This window comes from Mustela lutreola, chromosome 2 (assembly GCF_030435805.1).
Source record: "Mustela lutreola isolate mMusLut2 chromosome 2, mMusLut2.pri, whole genome shotgun sequence".
NCBI classification, from domain to species: Eukaryota; Metazoa; Chordata; class Mammalia; order Carnivora; family Mustelidae; genus Mustela; species Mustela lutreola.
In genome coordinates, this window is record NC_081291.1 from 168,730,747 (window position 1) to 168,753,177 (window position 22,431).

The window sequence follows — 22,431 nt, forward strand, 5'->3', positions numbered from 1 at the left end:
TGGGTTAAAGTCTCTGCCTTCGGCTCAGGTCATGATCCCAGGGTCCTGGGATCAAGGCCCATATCAGGCTCTCTGCTCAACAGTAATTCTCTGCCCCTGCTTCCCCCTCTCTCTCTGCCTGCTTCTCTGCCTACTTGTGATCTCTGTCTGTCAAATAAATAAATAAATAAAATCTTAAAAAAAATGTTTTCATGATGGAATATTTCAAACATAGTACCATCAACTCCCGAGTGCCCATTTCCCAGCTCCACAGGGACCCACTCCGGCCAGACTTGTCTCATCCACATTCCCTCCCTGCCCCCTTCATCCCAGGCATCACATGACTTCTTGAGTTAAGAGGCCATCTGAAGGGATATTGAGAAGGTCTAGGACTCATTTGTGAAAGGGAGCAGGAAAAACCTTCATTTTAACAAAAAGGAACAACTAAACCCAGGAAGAAAGGAAACACCACAGTGTTTTCCAAAAGGAAAAGAATCAAAATGTAATTGGCAACAGAAGGGAGTAGGAAGTACAACTGGTATTGGAAAGAACATGATTTCCCTGTCCCTGTGAGCCGTACTAGTCGCTGCGTGTTTTCCATAGTCCTGTTGGCACGTTTTTCAGGTAGCCATCCCTCTGTCATCTTCTTAAGCTCTGCATACAGCTTTTAGTGAGTACTTTTTCACAAGCTAGGTATGACATTTATATTATAATTGTTTTCTTTTTATGTAATATTTCTCAAGTTTTATGTGATTCGTGTGTGTGGTGGGGGTAGGATTTATTTGTGCCCCGTTGATCCTCGTGGGACATCTGTTCTCATACTCAGAGTGCCTGATTTATTTAGATAAATATGAATTATCCACAGGTGCACATCAATTTCTGAGTTAGGCTGTCATTACAGTAATTCCAGTAGGAAATAATTGCTTCTGAATGTTTGTCTATACTTTCTAAAACTCACAAATTAGAAAAATGATTCTTCTTAACCCCTGGCTTTCTACCCAGTTCTCTTTACCCTGTAGTGCTTCCGTGTGTGTGTGTGTCTATGCACATGCCTTAATTCTGACCCCGCGTGTAGAAGGGAGGCACTCAGCCAACAGCGCTGCAAGAGATTATCACTTAGAGAAGAAGAATCAGCTACTACACAGGACTCTTCTCATCCCCTTACAACCAAGTGGTTTTATTATTTTGGTGAATTTACTGGGGCCCAGGTCCTTATTTTCAAGTGTAATAGGCTTAGAAATATATGTTCAGGGCACCTGGGTGGCTCAGTGGGTTAAGGCCTCTGCCTTTGGCTCAGGTCATGGTCCCAGTGTCCTGGGATCAAGCCCCGCATCGGGCTCTCTGCTCAGCAGGGAGCCTGCTTCTCCCCCCACCCCGCCTGCCTCTCTGTACTTGGGACCTCTGTCTGTCATATAAATAAATAAAATATTTTTTTAAAAAAAGAAAGAAATATATGGTCAGCACATCAGAGAAAGCCCATCATCGCACAGGGATGATTTTACATTATCCAAACTGATGAGACCATTGTACAGTATCATAATAGTGGTTGGGTCATTTGAAAGATAAATACAGTGTCTATCCGACTGGAAGGCACACACAGACTGACACCATGCACGCTCTCCCTTTGTGCCAATCTGCATGGGTTGGTCAATTACAGTCTGACACTTGCTGGTGAGTTACTTGACTGAATATTTAAAAGGCTTCCCGCAAAGACAGGCTGCCCTGTTGACCTCCCCTAAAAGCGTGACAGTGACGATATTACCCACATGACTGTACCGCGAAAGCCACAGGCCCTGTTCCACCTGTGCTCCGAGGAGTATATCTTTCTCATATTGTATGGATAAGGAGTCCATCTGTTAAGCATCCTCTTCTCTTTGCTGTGTCTGTCCGTCTGCCCTTTTTTTTTTTTTAAAGATTTTTATTTATTTATTTGACAGATCACAAGTAGGCAGAGAGGCAGGCAGAGAGAGAGGAGGAAGCAGGCTCCCCACTGAGCAGAAAGCCCAATGTGGGGCTCGATCTCAGGACCCTGGGATCATGACCTGAGCCCAAGGCAGAGGCTTTAACCCACTGAGCCACCCAGGCGCCCCTGTCCGTCTGCCTTTTGAATGGATTTTTTTTCATAGTCGTGTACTTCATTTTTCTCTCTTTCAAGTTCCAGGCACACCTCACTCGGGCTGTCCTACTGATGGCTGTGCACCTTTGCCTGAAATGATGAGAGTGTTGATGGCTTTTCAGATCTTTCCCGAGTCTGACCACCACTGATGACAGCTGCAGTGTTCGCGTTAATTCTCCCGGATGTCTCCTCTGCTGTGGCTTAGGGTTACAGCAGTTTGACCTGTTTTCCTAAGTTCTTCCTCTTCTCACTCCACCTTGTTCTTGACTGAATTTTCTTCATATTCTTTTCTCTCCAAGGCCTATGGTCTATGGAAGCTATTTTTTAAGAAAAACTATTCTTTTGTTTTCTTTCTTTTCTCATTGAGATATAATGCTCATTGTGCAGTCATTTTTAAGGTTTGTCTTTTTGTTCTACACCGTGCCTCACACTTAGCATGCTCCCAGACTATCCATGTGGCCCTGAGCTTCGTTTCCCTTTTCTCCAGTTGCTTCTGATCCCGTAGTTTGCTGGTGTCACCTCTGTGGCCTTGTTTTGCCCTTCCTGATACTAATTTATTCTTGCCCTTCTCGCCAGCGTGGTTCATTCATTTTCAAAGTCTATTCAAGGAGAGAGTTCTTGGTAAGACCTTGCATGTCATTTGGCACTGTGGAAGTCTCCAACTGGGACTCAGTTAAAACTCTAGGTGTTTTCTAGAGATTAAAAAATTGTCATGGAAATAATGAGGTTTTTTAAGAACATCTTAAACCTCTTCAGGATGCCCTAGGTAGCCTCTCCGTTGGACCCTTAGAGACATTACATGTGGGGTTACCCGTCTGCACTGTACCAAAATTCTTTCATTATTTTTCATAATCTCGTTAGCACAGATACAGTTCCCTCCACCCCTTCAGGGTAATTGAGATGATCCGGATTTATTATCTCTCTGACCCTGTAAAACTGTATTCTGAAATTCTTTTGTGTGCCTGCCTGTGTATGTGTGTGTGTGTGTGTGTGAGTGGGGCGTGCCTTTCCCCTTTCTTTATGGCCATGATGAAATTCAGGTATGGCTCTTCACATAGATCCTCTCATCTAATTCTTCTTGCAACCTGAGGGGTAAATTCTTTTTTCATCCCCAACTTACAGGTGAGGAAAATGAGCTTGCTCAGGGTCACACTGCCAGGAAGTGGTCACCTTGAACCCTAGCTGTTCAGCTTGAGCTCCCACGTTTTTAACCACATCTCCTTGTGACTTCTTACTTTCTCTTCCATCTCCCCGCACTGTTCCCCCCATCTGTTCACCAGCCCCTTCCGCACAGGTTGGTTGGAGTACACAGATACACTTTATGCAGGGGCAAGGATTTCAAGGGACAGACAACACATCGATTAACATTCAGCATTTTGGGTTGGACAGATTTCCTGAATTCCACAGATGGGCCTTCTCTAGGCAAGGGTCTTGAATTCATTTTAAAAAACCAATCCATCATCCTTGCCCACGTTAAGCTAACTTCCCTTTATCTCATTTCTTCCCTATCCACCCTAAATCTGACCTATCCAATAAAGTTCTTTTCTGCTTAAGACCTAGCCCTTCTTTTTCCAGTCCACCCAGAGTCCCATAGACATCATCAGGACCATCATCACAGGGATGGTTCCTGGAGAGGAGAATCTTCTTCTTGTCTAGGATTACCACTTGTAGGAACATGGTTGTGGTCATAACTTGATCACCATCCCCTTCCATGAGCTGGTGTTGCTTGACCTTTGACCTATTGTTTTTCATCTTCCATGCTCAAAACACATACACTACCCACTCTGATTCTGAACTCTTTCTGTCGTAGTCATTTCCAAACTCATGTGTAAGTTCAAATTTGTCCCAGTTAACCCCAGATGGGAAGGAAGTAGAAATTCTTTCAGATCACCTCTTGTAGAGGCACCAGCCTCTGTTACGGGGATCAGTGTCTGAGTGAAGGTTGCCACGGTTCTGCTTTACTAGAGCATTGCCCTGTGGCATTGTTGTAATTAAGAGTTTGTCTTAGTTCAATTAAAAACTCGAGCTCACTGCTATGTGATTTACTCCAGGCAAAATTTTGGCATATGAGCCCCATACCACATTGGTGCCCCACAAAATCAAGCCATCTGATCAATGGGCACTGCACCGTGCTTAATAGGAACAAGAGAAATAAAAGCAAAACAAGATTGCCGAACATCCTAGCAAAGAGGAAAGAGTCTCACGTTATGTCACCATGTGGGAAGAGACTGAATAGACTAGATGTCCTAGGGGGTCTGTTCTGAAAGGTGACTGGGAAAATTAGGTTTCCAGGCTATAGCAGATGGTCAGGAAAGCAAATGATCAATTGGAAGAAAGCTTCAAAATTCAGGAACACCAGGGGGAGTAACATTGCCAATGCTGACAGTAAGTCAGAGAAGTTGAGTGGGACTAATTTCCTGAGACTTGAGTCAGGGTATAAAAGTATTGACTTTTTGTTGCACTGTGCATGCTTTTATTCATCTTGGGGGAGCACATGTTCCCAACTGACACTATGAATATTTTCTGACTGATATGAAGCCATACTGGTATTTGTCATTTTTCTAAATTATGTAATAATCTTTTTTTTCTTTTTCTACTCTGAATATCAGTGGCAAGCCCATATTGCTAAGACTTTGGGAAGAACACCTGTTGTGGCTCCTTCAAGTTGGGGTAGACCTGCTTAGTTAATAACCAGAAACCCTACTTCCTTTTTGGTTGGCCCGCCTTGAGCCTTTTTGTCCTCTGTGGTCATTTCAGCCTCTTTGGCTTGCACCTGGTCTCAAGAACAGATTGGCAAATGGATTCATTTAATTTTTCTTGATCTGCATATATTTTTTATTTTTATTTTTTTAATAAACATATATTTTTATCCCCAAGGGTACAGTTCTGTGAATCGCCAGGTTTACACACTTCACAGCATTCACCTTAGCACATACCCTCCCCAATGTCCATAACCCCACTCCATCTCTGAATCCCCCTCCCCCCAGCAACCCTCAGTTTGTTGTGTGAGATTACGAGTCACTTATGGTTTGTCTCCCTCCCAATCCCATCTTGTTTCATTTATTCTTCTCCCACCGCCTTAAGCCCCCATGTTGCATCACCACTTCCTCATATCAGGGAGATCATATGATAGTTGTCTTTCTCCACTTGACTTATTTCGCTAAGCATGATACGCTCTAGTTCCATCCACATCATCGCAAATGGCAAGATTTCATTTCTTTTGATGGCTACATAGTATTCCATTGTGTATATATACCACCTCTTCTTTATCCATTCATCTGTTGATGGACATCTAGGTTCTTTCCATAGTTTGGCTATTGTGGACATTGCTGCTATAAACATTCAGGTGCACGTGTCCCTTTGGATCACTACATTTGTATCTTTAGGGTAAATACCCAGTAGTGCAATTGCTGCGTGATAGGGTAGCTCTATTTTCAAGATTTTGAGGAACCTCCAAGCTATTTTCCAGAGTGGTTGCACCAGCTTGCATTCCCACCAACAGTGTAGGAGGGTTCCCCTTTCTCTACATCCTCACCAGCATCTGTCATTTCCTGACTTGTTAATTTTAACCATTCTGACTGGTGTGAGGTGATATCTCATTGTGGTTTTGATTTGTATTTCCCTGATGCTGAGTGATGTGGAGTACTTTTTCATGTGTCTGTTGGCCATCTGAATGTCTTCCTTGCAGAAATGTCTGTTCATGTCTTCTGCCCATTTCTTGACTGGATTATTTGTTCTTTGGGTGTTGAGTTTGCTAAGTTCTTTATAGATTTTGGACACTGTGCAGATATTAAAAAAAAAAATCCGATGGCCAGATCATTGTTGACAGATGTATTTTAAGAGTTTGGCAGCAGAGTCTCTGTATTTGCTACAAAAGATTTGCCCTCCAGTGTCTAGCTCAGAATGTGGCAGTTTCTGGGGCTAAGGAAAGACATATGAATTAACGAAGGTGTAGATGGAACCATCTTCCTGTCTCAGAATGAAGTCCTTTGCCAGTTATACCTTCTTTACTCTGTAGGGACATCTTTCACAAGAGGCTGATTCCAGCTCAGGAAATTCATCAAACAGTTCTGAATCTCTAGGGCCACTCACAGGGTGTTCGTGGTACGTCACAAAAGCTGGGAGCCATCTGGCACAGCTGATGAGTCTCCAGTGTCTGTGTCTGTGCTTTGTGGTAGCCAGAAACGAAACCCCACCACACAGAAACAACAGCTATAAGCGCTCTGTTTCAGCATCAGTCCTACATGACAATGAAGTGAAAAGATGACTCTGTAGCCTCAAGAGCAGGTGAAAAAAAAAAAAAAAAAAAAAGGAAGGAAAATAAGTAACCTGCATAGCCAGTCAGTCCCTAAATGCTGCATTTGCCCTAAATACACATCAGTTTTCCAGCTCCTAACAGAAATTGTTTTTTAAGAGTAAACTGCAGTGGTATTGTAAGAATGTGATTTCAGATGATCAAAGTTGCCTTAATTTCAAAAGTAGGCCATTTCTTAGTTTTCCTGGTTGATGGTGTTATTTATGAACTCTGTATGAACTTGTATAATGCTCTGATTGTTGCTAACACTATCAGAAATTTCACAGGCAGAGACAGCTCCTTTACAAGAGGCAAACCAGAGCTTCCCTAAAGGTTATGGAGGAAAAAATGTCTATACTCACTCTCCACAGCATAATTCATCAGGTCACCAGCAGACTTACAATAGACACAGAGATAGCATGTGATACAGCCCCTGACCCTAAGGACGATCTTATGAACTTAAGGAACTTATGAACCTGAATATTCAAGTGCCAGTATGTGGACTACCAACAACCATGCACCAATTAAGACAAAGGTATAAACAATACATATCAGAGATCCTGAGATCCAGAGATCCAGAGAGATGTCATATGTATATATATATTATGTATATATATATATACACACACACACACACACACACACACACACACACATATATATATATATACACATATTTAATTCATATATATGATCCTTGCTCTAAAGGAGCAGGAAAATTGGAAGAGAATTTTATAAAACCACGTGTTAACATTACTTTACAGAAAGTTGACAGACTCTGTGCTCTGACAGACCAACCCAGGTTCAAAGTTAGACCTACAGCCCCCTCGTCAGTTGTATCAACTTGTGGTCTTCTGGTTTTTTAATATATAAAATAGAAATAATCTTACTCTCAAGGTTTTTATGAGAACAAATGTGATGATTTGTGACAGAATGAAATAATGAAAATAATTATTTGTGTTATGAAAAACATTTTAAAAAAACATTTTCTGTGATTCTGAAGAGGGAAAATTCAGCCTTTATTGGTTGGTCCAGGACATGGGAATAAAGAATGAAAATTGAGAGACTGAAATTGCAGCAAAGGGAGAGCTAGAGGGGTGTGTGTAAGGATTTGGGGAAAGGAGGAAGGTCATCCCAGAAGCCAAAAAACATGGTGCTGCAGAATTGGAGAGGCTGGAGGGGGTGGTGTGGGGAGAGAGCTCAGCAGGCAGCCAGAATCAAAGATGTAGAAATAGAGGTGGTTCATGGTGACCTGAAATAGATTTTTGCTGGATGTAACCTTGCATTTGTCAATGCAGTCTTCAGTACGTTATGCATATTTATTAATGCTTTGTAGAATTGGATTTGTTTGGGGGAGATGGACCCAAGTTTTGAATTCTGCTCTGAAGTATCCTGCAAGAATTGAAGCTGCTGTAAGATTTCAGGCTTATCTGGGTTGCAGAGATAAGATGATTGGCCATTACTAATAACAAAGAACTGTAATTTACTATTAGTTTTTCAGAGAAGGGAAGAAATCAATATGGGCTGGAGTAACTAAAAAGGACATTTTGGAAAGAGTAGGACTTACACTTGTCTTAAAAGAGGGAAGGACAGAGAGGCATACCACCTAGAGAGTGAAGGCAAAAGTATATACGGTGCTTGTAGGGGATTTTTGAGGATAGCCTTCTGTTATAGCAGAGGGGCTTTGTTAAGAAGTACTGAAAACATGTTCATGTAACTTAGAAGGGCTTTGAAAACCAGATTCAGAGTTTGTACTTGAGGTAGGAAGCAGTCAGGACCTGTGGGAAGGTTTTGAGAAGAAATCTTTGATCATGGAGATTTTGTTTAGGAAGATGAACCAGGTTGTGGTAATGCTGTTGTCCTGGGCAGAGGAGAAGCTGAAGACCCAAAAATCAAGTAGGATCTGCTGCCTAAAGACTGGAGTGTAAGGATGACAAGGAACATGGAACCATTTGGAGGGAAGCAGAGCAGACGCTAGAGAGGAGCACGTTAGATGAGGCAGGGAGAGCAGTTTGGAGATGGCAGCTGGGAATGACAGGCTGTTTCAGACAGGAAGAGAAGAGCTGACAGGGGATCCGAGTTGGCACATGTGGGACTGAAGATCTGAAGTTCCAGCAGAACTTCAGCTGGAAGTAAACTGGAGCACAGGTGGAAAGTTAGGGTTGGTGATGCTCATCAGGCCATTGTTTGGATAAAGTTGATGGTTGGACCCCTGAGATTTTAATAGGTTCATTGAGGAATTAAGTGTGGACAGAAAAATAAAGATCCTGGGAGATTTGGGACACAGAAAGTTCTAGAAATCAAGGGAAGAAGAAACAGTGGGAGACTTCTTCCTGCTTCCTGGTAAATGGCACCACCGTTCACAGCCACTCAGGCCCCAGCCCAGGAGGCATCCTGAATTCCTCTCCTCCTTCCACACCTGGCACTCAACCTGGCAGCCAGTCCTGCCCACTCACTCTTTGAACCTATACCCCGTATTTCCTTTTCCACAGCTTCCACCCTAGTGAATTCACCAACATCCCTTGTCAGGGCTGTAGCAATAGCTCTATAAATGATCTCATTGCTTCTCTTGGCATCCACCGTCTAAAAATCTGATGACTGCATCCAAAAGATAGGTCATGCCATTCTCCTACTCAGGACCCGCCAGTGGCTTCTGCTCACATTTGGAGCAGAATCCAACATTCTTGCTGTGCCCTTCAAGGCCCTAGGTGACCTGGCCTGACCTCTTTTTAGTTCTCATCCCCTACCACTCATCCCTTCATTCACTTCTCTGTAGCCACCCTGATCTTCTTTGGCCTCCAACACCCCAAGCTTATTTTGCTTCCCTGACTTTTCCTTTGCTGTTTGTAATGCCTAGATTCCACTCCCCCTATCCCCCAGCAACGTGTACATCTGGCCAGGACTTTCTGTGATTCTGTACGTATACTGAGTGAGTGTCGGGTTCTGTCGTAGATCCTGGAGATATAGCAGGAAGATAATAGATGATACTCCCTGTCTTCGTGGTCCTTCCATTCCAGTGGGGGTACCAGACCCCAAATAAGACAAATAAGTAAACTGTGTTGTAGGGTAGGTGGTGGCAAGTGGTCATGAGGAAAGGAAAGCAGAGGAAAGGGGTAGAAAGTGTTAGTGTTGGGTATGGTGAGGGTGAATGAGTACAATTCTGTAGCAAGACTTGGTATTCTTCATCAGAACAATGCCTGACCCATACTGGAACTCAGTTTTAGGGAATAAATTTATGAAAGAGAGAGAGGAGCCCAGAACATAACATTCACTGTGGAAGAGTGAAAACAGAAAGGACCTTTGAATTTGGCAGGAAGTTGTTACTGGTCTGGTAGCCTTTCGGGGTCCTTGGTAATAATAGAGGCTTACGGTGGAGATAGTGGGGCAAAGAAATAGCAAGAAAGAAAGCAGATACAGTGATAGAAACCAGTTCTTAAGCATTCCTAACAACAGCTGAATTAGAGAAGAGTTACGCAGCTGACTGTGGTATGTTCTTTCCCTTCTCTCTAACTTATTTATGATTTATTTAGCCTCTTAAATAGATATTTCACAAAATTGAGCATGTGGTATTATGTTCATCTGTTGAATCCCTTGGAGAACTGACAAATCCCGCTCTGCTCATTGTTAACATAATTTTAATTAAGGTGTCTAAAACCCCAAGTGAAGAGTTGACTATAATCTCCTTTACTGAGTGGGAGGTGTTATCTGTTTCATGACTGAGGTAAAATCTTAGGAAAGAGATATCCCTCAACTGCAGAGTATGAAACACAGTTAAGCCTAAGAGACTGAAGAACACTTCTCTAATGAAACGAAGTAATGTATATGAAAGAGCTTTGTAAGCAGTATCAAAATATACAAGTAGTGTCGTCGAAAAGACAGCCGTATGTCTTGTTTCAGCTTGAAAGTATTCAGACCTTCAAAGCCACAAATGTATTGTGATGGAGGAGAGCATCCAATGAACTCAGTAATTCAGTGTTATTTAAAAGGGAACACTGTAGCGGTGAGTTGTTTATCCAGAATCTTTTAAACATCTCTATGCCAAAGAATAAAGAAAATACGGGAAAGGAAAAGAAGGTAATCTCTCCTGCAATATAGATGGGAAAGCTTTGCGTGAGTACCATTTTTGGAGTGAGAGGACACACCTGACCTTCATGGAAACAGCCTCTATAAGGCACGGCTCCAAGCAGACAACTAAACGATAAAATGCAAAAACAATTTCTTGAGGCTGTGCTAATAACGCCACCAACAAAAGTTCCCCATGGGGAGTGCTGTCATTTTGGTTAATCTTGGATGCTACCCTCTTGTCTGATTTTTATCACAAGGATGAGTTACCAAAGAAAGAAACACATTCTGAGCTGGATCATCATGGATTACAACAAAGCGGTTGTAACTAAAGGATTAAATAGCTCCTGTCGTCAGTTTATCTTGTGGTTGCTGTTAACTGCTGTGGGAAATAGTCTATGCTGCTTATAAACTGTTCAAAATATATGAAATTAGAGGCATTCAAAAAGGCACACACGTTTCCTGTATGTATGAGCATAGTAGGAAAAAAATGTAAGTTTGATGATACATCAGAGAGAAATAAGATGTACATCGGAAGGTCATTTTGCAAAATGAACTTTAAAAAATATATGTGTTTTATTTACTCCTGGGGCAGGACTTTATTTATAGTACAAGTAAAAAACTAATCTGAAATGGACAAAACAGCTTAGTATCAGTTTTTTTCCCTAAGATTTTATTCATTTGAGAGAGATGTTTGTGTGTATGTGTGCGCAGAAGAGCAAGGTGAGGGGCAGATGAAGAAGCAGACTCCTCACTGAACAGGGAGCCCAAAGTGGGGCTTGATCCCAGGATCCTGAGATCGGGACCTGAACCAAAGGCAGAACACTTAACCGACCAAGCTACCCAGCATTAGTTTTATTTATTTCCCTTTCCCTAACAAGACTTTTCTTGTTACGGCTTTGAGTGAAACAGAAGCAGCAATGATGGAGAGCCTTACAGGTCTTTTGTTGCTAGGCTACATGTGTGCCCATTTAACCTGCTTCCTGAGGAGTGGTTTCTAGAATGCCATGTAAAATATATGCTTGTGTTTCCTGGGAGGGGAGAAATATATGCTTCTCCCTCTCACATTTGTTTAGCAGGGCACAGCGGGCTTGATAGGTTATGGGTGGGGCGCCTGGGTGGCTCAGTGGGTTAAAGCCTTTGCCTTCAGCTCAGGTCATGATCTCAGGGTCCTGGGATTGAGCCCCACATCGGACTCTCTGCTCAACAGGGAGCCTGCTTCCTCCTCTCCCTCTCTCTGCCTGCCTCTCTGCCTACTTGTGCTCTCTGTCTGTCAAATAAATAAATAAAATCTTAAAAAAAAAAAAAAAAAAAAAAAGAGGTGATGGGTACAGACACAGTGGGCAAGCCCCAGAGAACCTACAACACCTTCCACCAGGTCATAGAAGTGGGGAACGCAGTTGTATCTCAACACATGTTGAAGGGTCTTCAGATCAAGGAGCTCTTGCCTTACCCCTGCCTTCTCCATTGCTGGTTTTCACTTCCTGTTCCCTCACCTTCTCACAGATTTGCAGAATACATGAAGGGAACATTCTAGGTCTGTTTTCCTGAAGGGCATGAACTAATTCTCTCTCTGATCTAAAGAAGTATGTTTCCAAAATGTAAGTTTATTTTGTGTGAGCCTTGCAAAATGGGTCTTCAGGCTTCCCAAAGCAATGGTAGACATGGTTTCTGGATGGCACACTCCTCCTCCTCCCCCAACCCCCACTTCTGCCCACCTGTCCCAGACATCATACACACACACATACACCCTCTCACTCTCAGGTGCCAACAACTCTCCTGGCTCCTGTGTTCAGCACATTAAGGCTCTGTGACCCCTTTTAGCCAGATTTCCTTGGATTTTATCAAAAGTCAAGATGTCCCCATCTTGTCCCCTGGTTGGCCTGGTGCATTCTCCATCCCTGTCTTCTCCCCGATCATGCTGTGGGCCTCAGGCCCCAGACCCCAACCTCCCCAAGGATTTCATTGCACTGATGTTGAGCTCATGCTCTGTGTCTGCTGTATCGACCACAGATGTGATAAGCTTCCTTAGAACAGCAGAGGCTTCATGGTTGCTCCTGGTGAATCAAATACTTGTCTCATTTGTTAGAGTCATTGTTACATCCACACATGATATGGATTTTTAAAAATACCTGTACAAATATTGATAGAAGTGTTCAGGTCCTGATAAAGAAATGGTAAAAGTAAGTACGACAACTATGATGTAACCATCATGTTCTACAATGTGCATGATTGTCTCCCATCATAACATGTGCATAACTGTGCCTCTGGCCTCTCTCTCTGATATGGACACTGATACTCAGGTCATCTCTCACACTATAATGTATCCTATATTTTTGTGCAGCTTTAAGTAAACAGCTTATTTTTCAGGTTTTAGATAAAAGTGACACTGAGGTCTCATTGAAACAAGAAAAAAAGGAAGTTTCTCTTATGAAAAAAGGTAAAAGAATAATTCAGTTTACCTCTATTAGCTGTGATGTTTGAGTTGTTTTCAGTGTGACTTATGAGGCACATGTGATGTGGGATGTAGATCAGAAGTTTGATAGCAGTTTGGACTTTTAAAAGTTAAAATGTGTTGTTCCAGAAGTGGGAAGATGGGTGGCTGGAGAGTGAGCCTCCAATCTCCTGTGTTTCAGAGGAGCCAAGAAACCCTTCCTTCCCAAGGAGAGTCCCCCCAGCACTGCCACACACGGCCTGACATCTCCAGCAGCAGACTTGGGCCACACTCTCCATTGAATTCTGTTTAGAAGTTTGCAGTAGATTGATAAGAGCTCTTTAATTCAGACTGTGTTTTGAAAATTATAATAGTTCTCTGTCTTCAATTTTGTAGTCCTTTTCCTGCTTTTCCTGATTCCCCTTAGACTAGTTCACCAAACACATCCATTAGTTCCTTTATCCTCATGGGACGTCCTTTGTCTCAAGTGAGAGACTTGAACTTTAAAAAAAAAAAAATTACAGTTGCCATCTTTTAATATTCCATCCAAAAACTGTTACGCTGGATAGAGAAGCTGGAAGCAAACCAGACTCAGAAGATTATGTTTTCTTAGCATCCATTCATTAACCCCTTTATTATGTGTTAAATTATTATTATATCATTCTCTCTCTTGTTTTAATATTCTACCATTGGACCTGAGAACCAAGCCCATTATCTTCATGGTTCTGCTCTTATTCTGATATAAGTTCTAAAGCTTTTCTTAGCTTCTTTCACAAGCCTCAGATCCTTTTGGCTTCACCCTTCCTAGTCCTTGAATCAGTTCATGGCTTCACTCTGTGGTCACTAGCAATCCCTGCATACTTTGTTGCTCAGGTAACCTAATCAGCTGTCCATGCACATCTTGATATTTGAACCCATTAGTGAGGTCCCTAAGAAATCACAGTTTTTAAAATCTCTCTTCTTAATTAGGGTAATTTGCAATTCCACAATCAAGATTTCTTTTGTAAGGCTCTTTTAATCTTAAAGCCTGTCTTTCCTAGAAGTTTCAAAGTATTAAAATGATTTCAAGTATGTGCCTGTTGGATTTCCAAATCATAATGGAAAAGTTGTTAATACAATTTGGGTCCTAAAATTAATATTTAATTTCAAATATTCATCCTGGGTTTGAAAAGAACAAATTGTGAAATAATTTCAAATGACTGTACTTATAGATTAGTTGGCCATTGGGCTAAAAAAAACTTCATTTTGTCTGCAAGCCGGTGAGTAAAACCAGTGGCACCTGCAGTATGCTTAGAAAACCTCTTTTTGTGTTTTCTCTTTCCTATTTACTTAAAGGAGGCAGATCCTCAGCCGTTCACTCACCATCTAAAACTTCCTTTGTTGCTATGTTGTTCGACTTGGCCTTTGATGGCCCTTATCTCGTTGGCAAGGGTTTACTTGGTGGAATAAGATATTTGGACAGTTACCACAATGAATTCTGGAGACAGGTGGAAGAAAGACACATTGGCTTATTGCATATACTGCCTCCAAGTCACTCTTAAAACCAATCCAAGTAGTCAGAGCATTCTGTGAACTATAAATGAATCACTCACCTCTCTGAACATAAAATAATGAAGTTCCTTCAGTAAGTAGGTCAACTAGATGACTGTAGGTCTCTTTCTGCTTTAAATTTCAACTCTCTACTAGAGAAATGTTTGGGGTCAGGGTGTGTTAGGATGTTTTTGAACCGGAACCTAAAATGGAATAGAGTGGGATTCTAAGGGGGAGACAGGAGGTTGTCTGGGCAGAGGCCTATAAGAGAAGGGAACCCCAAGCAGTCACCCCATGCACACCAGTTGCAGGTAATAAACATCATGAAAAAGAACTTAACAAAAACACAAGTTACAAAGGCTCTTGGATTACTATATATACCACCTATACTTTATTAAAAGGCTATTGTAAGTTGTATTAAGAATATATTGGTCCATTTTTACAAGAGGATGTCTGGAACACAAAGCCAAATTATAATAATTTTATATTTATAATATTTATAAATATATTAATAATATATAATAATGAATAAACTGCTGACACTTCTTTCATTTCACATTATCGTGTGATCATCAAAATGTGATTGTCTTCATTTTGTCTGTTTTTTGAAGAAAAACAAGAGCCGAGCAGTGACACTCTGGAAATAAAGAGAAACTCTTCATTGCCTAACCGGGAAAGGTGAGTGTACTGCAATTACACACATTCCAAGTGAGTGCAATTATACTGTTGCAAAGTAATTATCAATGTTTAAATACAAGAAGAAAGAAAATAATAGCAACAAGCAAAGGCAATTAAGAATGGAACCAAATTTACAAAGGAGACAAGAAAGAATAGAATACGGCTAGGTTTCTTACCTTTTTCCTGAACCTTTTTATTTTCTTTTGTGAAGATTTGAGGATAATGAAGTGGAACAGGCTTAACTTCCTACTCACAGCGAGCACCTAATTCAAATTACTCTAATGTAGTGAAAGAACTGAAAATGTCACATGTGTATAAGGTGTGAATATGCAATCAGAAACCTGTTTTTGTGTGTGGCTCATTATCTTATTGTTACACGTGTATGTAATTATGATAATCATTGCATGCTAGAATTTTCTTGACATGAAACTTTTGTCACTTTTAACATAAAATCAGCTGAATAATTTGGATGCCCAATAAAACAGAAAGGACATTTCCAAGGAAGTGAGCTCTTACCCTCACTTAGACTTGTCAAAGGTGCTTCCCAGGCATTTAGACCCTGTGACTGTGAATCCAAATCGTGGGCCCTTTTTGCATAGGAGCACATTGAATTGAGTGTCGGAGAAAAACAGAGAGTTGTTTTATTTTCTGCATTTGCTGACAGAGGATTCCCTCTGAGACTCAGACCCTCTCACTTCACTGTTCTACTCAGAAGCCTTTCATGGCCCCATCACTTGTGAGATAAGTTACAAACTCCTCAGCACGGTGGAAGTCCCTTTCACTCCTGGTCCTTCCTGGAGCCCCCACTTTGCTTCCCAGAGTTTCTGAGATGCTTTGAGTTCTGTTTTATCACATTTCCATCTCTGTCCATGCTGCTTCCTTTGCCCTCTGCAAGCTGTACACCAGTCTATAACTCTTTCCTTCAAGTTCGGGTTCAAGTGTTCTCTTCTCTGTGACCCCCAACTCTCACAGGCAGACTCAGAGTTTCAGAGAGCCACTAATGCAGTGATCAGAGCAGTCATAACTCCTTCAACTTCAATAATTATCTGTTAGGGGCGCCTGGGTGACTCAGTCGGTTAAGCGACTGCCTTTGGCTGAGGATCCCAGGGCCCTGGGATTGAGCCCCGCATCGGACTCCTTATTTAGCGGGGAGTCTGCTTTTCTCTGGAGTTCTGTGATCTCTCTTGCTTTCACTGTCTCTCAATAAAATATTTAAAAAAAATAATTACCTGTCAAATATCAGCTGTATTCTGACACGATGGGTGAGCAACACCATTGTCAAGTGGAATTGGTCCTCTGAACATCTGTCTTCCCATAAGGATGGGGACCAGATACTTTCTTCTTCATAATTCCAGGTGTCTGAGCAGTCTTCCCATAGCCATAGCACCTTTATCCACAATAGCCTGTCCCACTCTTGACACAGTATCAGATCTTAGCATCCTGCTTGTTTTTTTTTCAGAGCACTTACTACTATTTTAAAGTATCTTATTGAGTAGTCTCTCTCTCTCTATCTCTCTCTCTCTCTCTCTCTCTTTTTTTTTTAGTGTGTTACATTCTAGCTTGCTTACTTTCTGTCTTTTCACTAGGAGCTAATTCACTCCATAAGAGCAGGGCTGTCTTGACCACTTCTGTGTCATTAGCATCCAGAATAGCAGCTGACTCAGAGCTGGTATATTTGTTAATTGACTAAATGATGCAGTTTTCCCCCTATACTGACACTAGACCACTTTATGGATAATGGTTTAGCCTAGAGTTCTTTATTAGAACTTGACTCATAGAAGAATCTTATCAAATTCATTAATAGTAGTAGTGATGATAAAGATCATAATAACAGTAATAATTCGGCACTATTTACTGAACACTTATTAAGTGTAAGAGTTGGGCTGAATTCTTCGTGTGTCTTGTTTAATCCTCAGCACAGCTCTGTGAGGTTGGCGTTATTACTATCTGGCAGGAAGAGAAATGGGTTCGGAGAGGACTCTCTGTGCTCAGGTGTAGTGTACTTTACCTTTTACCTCCAGTGCATGACTTTTCAGCATCCCAAAAAAAAAAAATTTTAGAGGACTACCATAATAAAATTTCAGCATAAAGGAAGTTATACTTAATAAGCTTCAGATAGTCTGTAAGTATTCTTTAAGAGACAAGCATTTTGTTATAATCCTCTTATCCTTAAATAAAATATCAGTCGAAGTTAGAATTAATGCCAAAAAGCTGCTGACAGTAGAAACACATTCTATTTGATATAAACTCTTGTCCAATTTTTAAATAACCCATACAATATAAACATAAAACTCTCCAGAGCTATGGTCTTAATATTAGCATGAAAGGATTACAAAAACCCCCTCCTTATATGACAAGCAAATTCCTATGTGATCTGACCCCTACCTGCCCACACAGCTTTGTCTCCCAAATTACAAGTCCCCCAGCCCTCTTGAATGTGTTTTGTTCTCACAGTACTGAAAACCTTGGGTCTCATTGACACAGTGCACTATTCTGAGTGTCCTCATTGTGAGTTATTCTCCGCACTACAGCTAGTTACCCTTTTAAAACACACAGCAGATCACCTTGCTTCCATGAGAGAAACCGGTCAGTGGTAGTGCCTGCTCTACTTAGAGTAAACGCCAGTTCCTGCCCCTGGCCACAGGCCCCAGCCCTCCCCTCCCCGGTGCCTCACTTTCCCACACACTCCGCCCCAGTGGTCCTGCTTCATCTCTACCCAGGATCATTACATGTCCCCTGGAACACTCTTTTTCCTACAGATTTTGACTAAATAGTTCTTTCAACTGATGTTACCCTTTTTTGTTTTATTTCTGTATGTACCTTCCCTCAGGCTAACATAGAACTTTGGTTTAAAAGACTCTTTCAGCAAAGGAAGCAAATGTTATGGGATTACTCTAGTTAAGGATGCATTACTGCCAATTCTGTTTAATTGTAGCTCCCCCAAAAATCTTGAAACAAGATTTGTCGGGAGTAAATAGTCATTTTTCTAGTTGAGAATTGATTTTCTTTAACTCCCTAAATGACAGTTTTTAGCATGACATTTATGGCCTTGCTCTCATCTATTGTATATTAACATTTTATTTGTCATCTATTAATGTTTCTGAATTTGTTGGTACCTAATAAATTATAAGTCTGAAATTATAAGTCTCGGCTTGTTTTTGCACAGTGCCCAGGTGGAAGGTTTAAGTCCACGTTCGGGACACGGCACCAGCTTCTCTATGAGGGGTAGTTGTCACGTTGTGGATTTACCAACAAAATCTTCTCCAAGCACATCTGTTAAGGAAACTGTAAGAAAACTGGTGTCGAATTTAAGGTAAAGATATTTGCTAGCCTATTTCCATTTGCTTTGTGGCACTTTCTAAGCCATGACAACACCTCATCTTTTTTTTTTTCCTCCTCCAGTGGAGTGGTAAAGTTATCAAGAAGATTCCGTAGAATGACTGTATGATTTATCTCCTAACTATGCCGCTACAGACACACCATGGGATTAAATGTCTCTTGAAATAGAACTACAGTTGCTAACTGCCCGTGTCACGTGGTCTGTCACGTGGTCTGGCAGTATGGGAAATGTTAGTTCTCTCCTGGATGTTATGAAAAATTCTTACTGAACTTCTTCCTCCCTTTCTCCGTTCCTTCATCTTTCATTTTTTATTTATTTTGTTATTGCCTGATGAAGACCTTCATGATATTTGTAATAGCCTTCTGGGAAGTCTCCTTTTGTAGCTTTAGATAAGAAACTTATCAAGGGAAAGTGAGTTTTACTTTCTGGTTCAGTGTAGAAGGTGAACATTTGTGGGCAGGGTCAATGAGGGACTTAGACATCTGAATCTCATTTCTCAAAGTATATAGAGAGAGATGGGATAAAGTCCAGGACTCAGAATTTTTCCAACTAGGGACCTATGATAGGAGGCTTTACAATCAAGCCAAAGAAGTTAGTATACGGAAGAGTGCTCTAAAATATGTAACATAGGGAGGGAAGGGGGCGGGAGCAGGAACACCACAGAATTAGTGGAGCCAGTGGTTTGGTTAAGGTTCATAGCCTAGAGTGGCCTGCCTTGTAAAGTAAGAGGCTTTCGGGTAAGGCAAACCCACCACATGTCCTGGCTAGAATAGTATTTTTCATGAGGACAGTGACTTTGACTTTCTGATTGATGAATGACTGCAAAAACTTCCTGAAGAAGAGAGTTGGCAAAGAATGGAATTAGAAAGTTGGCAAAGAGAAAGGTAGTGGTGGGGCATCCGTATAGGGAGCTACAACTTCGACTCAAGCCCAGGCTTTGGTCTTGTGTGGAAGGAGACTGCAAATTCAACTAAGACTTGAACTAAGACTTGAACTCACTTCTACAATAGTCATAGGCCTTATGGAAATTTCTGCAGCAACATCCAGGGTTGCGAGCCTCTGCACACATGGGCATGAAGGTCACCCCTATCCCTTAGAAACACACTCCTAGCATCTGTCCTGCCCTAGGAGAAAAGAGGAGGAACTCTTGGTTATGGAGTAGGCAGATCTGCTTGGACTTTGCATTGGGGCACATCTTCACTAATGATACCAGGGATCCAGAGATAAGTTGTTGGCCAAGAAATGAAGCCAGAGTACTACGTTTCTGAACACTTAAGTTGTTTTTGCTTGTTTGTGTGTGTGTGTGTATGTGTTACTGATAGTATATATTTAGTGTGAGATACATATCTTTTTTATTAACATATAATGCATTATTTGCCCTAGAGGTATAGGTCTGTGAATCATCAGACTTACACATTTCACAGCACCCACCATAGCACATACCCTCCCCAGTGTCCATCACCCAGCTACCCTATCCCTACCCCCAATTCCCCAGGAACCCGCAGTTTGTTTCCTGAGATTAAGAGTCTCTCATGGTTTGTCTCTCTCCTGATCCCATTTTGTTTCTTTTTTCCTTTCCTACCCCCCCACAACTTCCTTCCTACCCCCCCCACAACCTCCCTCCCTCCCGCCCTGCCCTCAAATTCCTCATATCAGAGAGATTATATGACAATTGTCTTTCTCTGATTGACTTATTTCGCTCATCATAATACCGTCTAGTTCCATCCATGTCGTTGCAAATGGCAAGATTTCATTTGATAGCTGTATAGTATTCCATTGTATATATATATACCACATCTTCTTTATCCATTCATCTGTTGATGGACATCTAGGCTCTTTCCATAATTTGGGTTTGGGGACATTGCTGCTATAAACATTTGGGTGCATGTGCCCCTTTGGATCACTACGTTTGTATCTTTAGGGTAAATACCAGTTGAACACTTGAGTTTTGATCACTTAATCTGCTTGGCACCTGAGCTGGAAGGCCGCCATTAGCCTGGTAATGGGATGGAAGCAGTCCAGGCCTCAGGGTGTTGTACAGATATTACAAGGTTGAAAAAGGCCACTTGTCCAGTGACCTGGATGGTCAGTCAGTCTTACACTGTCGTGATTCATGGTACAGTCCCTCAAGAATGAGATTCTCCAACCAGTTCTGTCAGTATTTGTCCAGAAGTAATATGTAAGCAATTTTGAAGTTGGTTAGCCTGAATCCTGGTTTGTTCCTTCCTGGTTCCAACATTCAGGCATGTCAACTGAGCACTAAGATTGGGTGGTATGTAATAAATTATATATAGGAACGTGTCTGTATATATCAGTAAATGTGTGCATGTGACTAAAAATGTATGAAGATGACCACATGTCCAATGATTGGCTTATTGTTTCTTGATAATAATAGCTATCATTTTTGAGCTGTTACTATATTTTAGGCTTACCCAAGTATCTTGTATATATTAGCTCCTTATTCCCACAAGTTTTTGAAATTTGGAAGCTTAGAGAAACAAACACACTCAAAGTCACAATTACACAACAACTAGGACAGGGCTGGGTTTAAGCTATGGCTTCCTGATTTGTCATCTTGTGCTCTTCACCGTCATATACACACAGACACAGGTGCATATACATATACATATACATAGGATGCCTTGTTTCAGAAATATGTATGTGTATGTATATACATGTAAGTGTGTATGTGTATACATGTACACATTTTATCACACACACACACACACACACACACACACACACACACACACACACCCTTCACAGCTCTCCACACAGGGATCTGGTTGCATTGGAACAGAGTTTGGGTGTGCCGCTGTGTTTCATCTTTCTCCTTATTTTTTCCTTGGTTCATCTTTGTTCTGCATTTAAGTATATCATTACTATTAATTTTAATGTTACATGTGATCAAAAAGGGGATAATGTGATTTAGTGTACTAAGACTTTAAAGTACATTCGCTTCTATAATTAGGCATCCCTAGAAAATTAAAATTTCCCGGAAACCATCTCCCTAATGAACATGTAGAATCTTTGGTACTTGAAATCATCATGCTATTATCAGCTGAACACTCTGAAAGCCAAATGTATTAATAAATCAGCTCTCAGTACAGGCTTGAATTTTTTTGTGGTGATTGTTTTACAAAAATATTAAGTGGGAAAAAGAATTGTGCGGAACACAAAGCTTAACTGGAACAAAATGAGTTCTTCATTTATCAATCTTCTCTTTTGCCTTCAGCAGCATGTAGTATGTTTTCTCACATTTCACTAGTTCTTGTCCTCTTTGTTTTTCTTACCCCCTGTACTGTGCTTTTCTGTATCTGGTCCACGTGTTATTCCTTGTGTTAACTAGACTTCACATGTCTCGGGGCATGAGGATTGTGGTGGATTGTGTAGAATGTGGAGGGTTCCATGTGCTTTGCAGTGACCATTGCTCACCAGATTTGCCTTCCTTGTCACCCGCCAAAGAGTCGTTGGAGCCCTTTCCCTCCACATGGTTCAGTCTGGACCTGACCTCATCCTTATCCCTTTCCACAATGCCACGGAGTCTGGACACTTCTTTTTATTACATATTAATGGAATAAATTAATAAAAATACTAGTTTTTGTTGTTCCTTTCCATTACCTGATTATGCTCAGTTTAGTGTTTTTGGACTTATATTGCTTTTTGTTTTATGTGTATTAGTTTATTTAATCCCCAAATATAGTAGCATCTTTGAAAACAGGATTTTCCACACTGTGTCTAGCATGTATTAGTAGGTATTCAAAGAATACTTTTTTTCTTAGTCTCCATGCCTCTATAGACCCCACTGCAAGGCTTGAACTCATGATCTTGAGACCAAGACCTGAGCTGAAATCAGGAGTCTGACGCTTAACCGATTAAGCCACCCAAGGGCTCCTCAAATGATACTTTTAATAAAGTTGAGAGGGATTAATGAAAAAGGCAGTGAATATTATTGCTGATGTTAAAATATTTTCAGATTATGGGGATCACTGACTTGT

At 41.2% G+C, this 22,431-nt stretch overlaps 1 protein-coding gene across 1 annotated transcript in view; it reads left to right on the forward strand.

Moving 5' to 3' along the window:
- The window catches only part of MORC1 (MORC family CW-type zinc finger 1), a 179,527-nt gene that overhangs the window by 141,930 nt on the left and 15,166 nt on the right, over nt 1–22,431 (forward strand). The window contains exons 21-23 of the mRNA XM_059165067.1: nt 12,822–12,891; nt 15,027–15,093; nt 18,260–18,406. Coding sequence (XP_059021050.1) covers nt 12,822–12,891; nt 15,027–15,093; nt 18,260–18,406 — 284 coding nt within the window. The remainder of the gene's footprint in view (nt 1–12,821; nt 12,892–15,026; nt 15,094–18,259; nt 18,407–22,431) is intronic.